At 28.2% G+C, this 6,563-nt stretch overlaps 1 protein-coding gene across 1 annotated transcript; it reads right to left on the bottom strand.

The window, feature by feature from the left end:
* Positions 1-349: 349 nt before the first annotated feature.
* On the bottom strand, positions 350-6,015 carry LOC123660833 (persulfide dioxygenase ETHE1, mitochondrial). Its single transcript, XM_045595865.1, has 6 exons — positions 5,825-6,015; positions 4,373-4,499; positions 4,079-4,223; positions 2,663-2,877; positions 1,798-2,068; positions 350-673 (listed from the first exon to the last, which is right to left on the bottom strand). The coding sequence occupies exons 1-6, from the start codon at positions 5,827-5,829 to the stop codon at positions 633-635; spliced, it is 804 nt and encodes a 267-aa protein (XP_045451821.1). The 5' UTR covers positions 5,830-6,015; the 3' UTR covers positions 350-632.
* Between the last annotated feature and the right edge of the window lie 548 nt (positions 6,016-6,563).

The following is a 6,563-nucleotide window of genomic DNA, read 5'->3' as shown; positions in this document are numbered from 1 at the left end:
GAAGGTACTCTGTCGGAGCCAGCCCTTTGTAGGATCAATTCTTTTTTAAATTCTAAAAGCTTGGTCTTTTGTTACCGATATCACAGTTAGACATGAAGTCTGTGGTAAATTAGACTCACCGAGGATCCGAATCCTACCTGTGTTATCATTAGATTTTCATTCTCATTCATCATCATGACCCAAAATAAATACAGTGCTCGAGTATTTATTTGTTCTAATAAGATGTAACTTACCTTTTTTTTTTGGTGTATGTAAAAGGAAAAAAAATTAAATATTTACATTGCTGCTTAATAAATTTATTACACATTTAAGAAAATACAATTTATAACGAATAATAAAATATACTTAATAAAATATTAATTTGATTTTTAATGGAACATTTGATTGCGTACATAAATTCATCTATTACTAAATAAACTTTTCAATATATAGACAATATTTTACTTTCAACAATAAATTAGGTAACAGTTCAAGATAAATATATGTAGTAATTTATTTTACATTTTCACATATAATCTTCCTTTACAAGCTTATACTACGCCCTTTTTACGAAATAATTTTTTTATAAATATTTTTATTAAATGGTAACGAAAATGAGTTTATATAACAATATAAGTAATGTTGATTTCTTGTCAATACAATCCACATACTCTATTTGCTGGCACCGCTTTATCTGTAAAAAAATACAACAATAAATACACACTGCTTATAGGTAGGTATGTGCAAATATTTTGCATAATAATAATAAGGAATAGTTCACTAAGCAGAACATCAAAGTGAGATCCAATAATTTGATACCATCAATCGACGGTTATACCACAAAAAGCTTAAATATTACAGAGAAGAATTCTAACTTATTACTGATTTGCATGTGTTTTAATGACATTTAAAATGGACAGGGACATGGGACAACACAGGATGGTTGAACCCATATTTTTAGAAATTTGTGATAGAACCGTTTTGGCATAATGATAAAAAAAAAATTAATAACGACTGTTTTATTTGTATCGGACCTTAGTACCTACATAGAAAATTCAATAAGCAGATAATTAACAAGTTGATTGATAATTGACATTGATAATTGAAAAGATAAGTCGTTACTTAGCTCACCACAACACGATTCAGCATAATTACTTTCTGAACATCACTACATAGTATAAAACAAAGTCGCTTTTTCTGTCCCTGCATATGTATGTACGCTTAGATCTTTAAAACTACGCAACGGATTTTGATGCGGTTTTTTTTAATAGATAGATTGATTCAAGAGGAACGTTTATATGTATAATAACATCCATTAAATAGTGGAGAAATACTGTTATTTTTGAGTTTTCTAATGTTATGTCGTAAATAATAATTTTTTTTTCGCTTAATTTGCAAACGCAGGCTGAACCCTACGAGATTTATCAAAATAATGTACTAAGTATTGTACACATTGAAAAGGTCTACAGAAAACTCCGCTATGGTATATGTCTATCTCTTATGGATATCCCACAATAACATTTATTTGTCATTTACTTTTTACGACAAATAATGGCTAATTTTCGAAGCGATTTTAACCAATACAGCATTAATCCTTATCCAATTAAATACCTTAAATATCTTTTTTATTTAATATAGATCTATATGGCCTTTTACAGCATATGATTTAAATGAAGCACTAACGTGATATAAAAGTCTTTCTTTGTGAAGCAGGTGTTCTCTATATACTTACATTATTTTAAAAAAGTATTGATTAAATATCGCGGTTAGTTGCCAGACAATAGATTTTTATGTTACAAATTACAAAAGCAAACTTACCAATCATCTTCGGGTATGGTAAATTCAAATTGTTCATGATCTGAATAAACTCGTTCAAAGGCTTTGTCAACCTTGGGTTATACTTTTTCTCCTCTAATACAGTTGTTGCGGTTTGTCCTTTATAATCGTGAGCTGGGTAAAGCGTGTAATTGTCGGGCAAAGTGAATATCTTAGTATGCACTGAATTGTATAAAGATTCTGATGAGCCTTCTTGAAAATCTGTTCGGCCACAACCTCTGATCAATAGCGTATCGCCTGTGAAGGCAATACCCTAAAATAAACGTTTTTTTTTTTTTAAATCAAGAATGAGTTAAAATAGTTTCAATATGATCTATAACATTTTTGCAGTTATACTTCTTTTGGCGGGTTAAGGAAAAATAATGGAGATTACATTTTTACGATTGAATTGTTTTTTATACAACTAGTACGTTGTACAAAAATAAAAAAATATTATTATGTTCGCATTGTTTTTTATGGAAAGGAAAAAAAAAACAAAAAATCTAAAGTAATGTTTTTGTGACGTGTGCGCACATTGGGGAAGGCTGCACACAAACATTTTTTTTTATAAAAGCGGTATTTAAGTGTGTATAAAATTACTTCATTACTTTTTAACTATAATTGTTCATGTCGAAATAGTCCTACTTCTAGATAGCCCGTCAAAATAAAATACGTACACCAGATTCAAAATATAAAGTTCCTACATCCAGATAAAAAAGAAATTATGATCATAATTAAAACAAATTTCTTAGACATTTATTTTCATCCAAATTCAAAATATTATAAATACAAAAACTATCCCAATCAATCTCATCAAGCAGCATACAAATTAAAAAAAAAAAAACTATTAACACAAATAAAAAATCACCTGTTCATGACAAATATATGTAAGACATCCATTTGTATGTCCAGGAGTCGCAGTTGCTAACAACTTATGACCTCCAAAGCTAACCGAGTCCCCATCGACTAGGTGTATATCTGCTTTAGCTCCAGACGCCTTGCCTATCACACTCTTTGAACCTGGGATAAGTGATTTCAGCTTCCCCGTTCCAGTTATATGATCAGCATGCATATGAGTGTTCACTGAGAACAAAACAAACGAGTGTGCTTTAGACCACACAACTGCAGTGGCAAACTTCTTTAGCTCTTACAGTAATATACCAACCGTAACTCTCTCTCTTTCTATCTTCACTAACTTATATCTCCCTTTCAACTTTCGTTCGCCTCGCCCTATCACACTTTTAGTAACGCTCTCGTCACGCATTACCACCTTACTTCCCAAGTCAAGCGTGCATAAAGAAGTTTTACTTCAAAAAATGCTATAAACATCTGGCTTCAATCATTGCTTTCTACTACTATGATGAAAATAGGCATTAAAAAGTTACATTTAGAATAAACATTTTTACTTTTAGAGTATTAAATATTTTAAAATTTATAAATTTTATTATTCAGTCTTCTAATGAAAAAAAAAACACAAATGCATAATATTTATTGTACAAATTTAGTAATAATTTTCATTTATATGTAAAGTATAATTTTTAAGGTAAACAATTACTTGCTAGGGAATAGCTAATGGATAATAATGTTTACTTTAATGTAACAGATTATATTGATATTATAATTATTTCTGCTACTGTTGCTGAGGACTTATTTTAATTTTTTTATTTATTAGATTACCTAAAAAAATACATACCAAAACATTGTACTTACATCAAAAGTACAGTAAAATCTAACAGCATGTTAATTAAAGGTGATAACAACTTGTGAAATTAGGTAACAATATTTAATAATAAGAATTCACATTATTTTAGTGAAAAATATGTATCTACATTATTAAAAAAGAAAAGTATTACTTGAATGAATACCTACAATATTATGTTCTAGTATTCATGAATTCTGCCTTAAATTAAAATATTAAAAAAAAAACAGAAGATAACCTAAGATAATTCTTGCATTAATGAGATACATAATTTTTTTATACAACTAGTTCTCAAACAAATGTACAACTAGTCTTAACTGATGTTACTTGATGGTAATGGTAAGCAATTTCCATATGTGCCCCCAATTGACCCAGGAGCTCTGGTAACCTTATCCACCACAGGAACACAACACTGTTTGAGAACAATATTATTTTGCTGTGATCTTCTGTAAAGTTGAGGTACTTCCCTAGATAGGCTGTTCGAGATTTTGAACAGGATATATCCTGCTGTACCTCAATTATTTTGTATAGATATTAGATATACACATATAACACACTTCAGAAATAAATATATTTAGAACATACTTGCATAAATTAAGTTAAAGCCCAGTTCCTTTATCAGAGAGGCATCTCTCTCCGCATGTTCCAGTACGGGGTCAATCAAGACAGCTTCCTTTGTCTTCATGTCACCTAGCAAATATGTATATGTGCTGCTCAATGTATCAAATAACTGTAAATATAATAATGATTTTTAAGTAACACCTAGTACCGGATTAAGCAAACTTACTCATACAAGGTTAGGATAACAAACCACACTTAAGAACTTATAATTACTGCATTAGAGTAAGACATTATAAAATCACAACATTAATATCATACCTGTCTGAAAAAGAAATTTGAACCTTTCTGCATCCCTATTGACATCCACCTCACTGTCCCGACATGGGACACTAAAAACAGCTTTTCCACATTCCTTAATGTGCATAATGATAATTTTGATGTCATCCTGTTAACAAATTTTTCATTATGAAATAAAAAATACCGTCAGTAGCAGCTATAGTCAATTAACGTCAATTGTTTACAATGACAGTATTGTTATAAGTTATATTATTTTATGAATGTGAGTTACTTGTTTGTATTTTATTCTACTTGTTGTTCACTATACAACATAAAATAAATTACGGATCATTCAATGTTAACTGGGTGTTTAATAACTGAATTTTATTGATGTAAATATTTCATGTTATTTTTAGTGTTTCTCTCTAAAAAGTATTATTAATCTTTGCATCATTTTAGAGCTGAAAGTAAGTATTTGTAATTTGTATGTATTGTATGTAAAAATAATTTCCTGACTGCACCTAATTGGATAATTTTATTTTTTATGTTTGTTATTGTTAAGGTATGTATTAAAAAAAGTTCGAAATAAATATTACAGTAAAAAGTTTGCTGGGTCAGCTGGTACAATAAAAAAAAATCCTACCTATACAACATTTTTATTTTAAGTTAATAAAAAAATTGAAACTTGAGCTTATAGTAACTTCAATAAATTACACACAACAACACTACAACTAAATTATCAGCTATCAAAATATGTATCTTGTCTGTCTTCCACTGAACTTTAGAAGGTCAAAGTTTTAATTTTATTATTTTTGGATGACTGTGAATTTCAGTATATTATAATATTTCAAATCTCAACTCCAACTTTAATAGACTATTTACATTTGTTTGTAGTATTCTGTTCCACAGGTTGCGGGTTTGACTCTCAACTGAGTGTGTGTTAAATCTTTGTATTTATATATTTATATATGTATTATTTCCATGTATATTTATAAAAAAAAAAAACTATTTAGCTATGACGGTCACATGTTACACAAGCATTAAGTTGCTTACTTTAGAAACAGGTGACCATGTGTGTGTGTTAAAAATATTTATTTAATTTATATATACATCTACAACTCATTTACAGTTTATAAATCTCTAATAAACAAATGCAGATAGATACATTATTGAAAACCACTGTAAAACATCTTAGTTACTGACTATTGCATATGTCATAAATAACTATAAAATTAGTTATTAATTTGAACATTGTAAATACTTCATACCTTATCATATTGACTATTTTTAATAAAATAGGGAAATCAAATTTTAACAATCAAAATAAATAACACAATAATAACAAATAAGTTTTTTAGTAATTGCATATTATAAAAATAAATCAATCAATCCACAACGTAGAAACGTAAAGAACAAAATTTATAACAAAAATTACGTCATGAAGAAATTTTCTATTGATAATTACTACTTTAAAAAATATATTAAAATAATTACCTCATTCGGTTCTTCAGACAAAGACTACATAAATCGCTATTTATCTACGTTTATGCCAATTATACCTGCAGTGATAACTTCTATCAGATAATAATAACAAGGTAAAAAAAAAGCAACAAAAATTTGACACTTATAAATGACCACTTAAAACTAAAATATAGCGCAAAAGTAAAATATCTGTCTAAAATATATATAAAGTGTACGTAAATTTTTTTTGTTTTCTTCGTAGGATGTACATTTTTACGTTTTTATAGTAGGACACTTCTTAAAAAAAAGTTAAGGTTACAAATATATGATATGATTGATTCTTAAATACCATAGACAATTTTTTGACACAATTATGACATAAAAATTAGAATACAGATTACATAAGAGTATATAAAAATTACTATAACAAATAAACATTGGAGATTGAAAAATATATTACTAATTTTGATTGAAAAAGAAGTTGTGTGACAATATGGGAAAAACTCGATTTGGTTACGGATCTGATTATGGATTTAATATCCGAAGGTTTTTCCTACCTAATGTTATTTGTGCATTGAATGCCAATCATTACAGTAGTATTAAGCCCAACAAACCCGCTGAAACTTTTTCCTCATAGTATAGAAATTATATCACAAAATACGTTCAACGGACGTTACTGCATAATGTCGCCTACATTTGCAAATTATCTCTTCGGTTAACTTAGTTGTTACTAATGTACTAAATTAAAGCTAAATCTACAATTACAACATAA

This window comes from Melitaea cinxia, chromosome 16 (assembly GCF_905220565.1).
Source record: "Melitaea cinxia chromosome 16, ilMelCinx1.1, whole genome shotgun sequence".
Taxonomy (NCBI): Eukaryota; Metazoa; Arthropoda; class Insecta; order Lepidoptera; family Nymphalidae; genus Melitaea; species Melitaea cinxia.
This window is presented reverse-complemented; position numbering and strand designations above follow the sequence as displayed.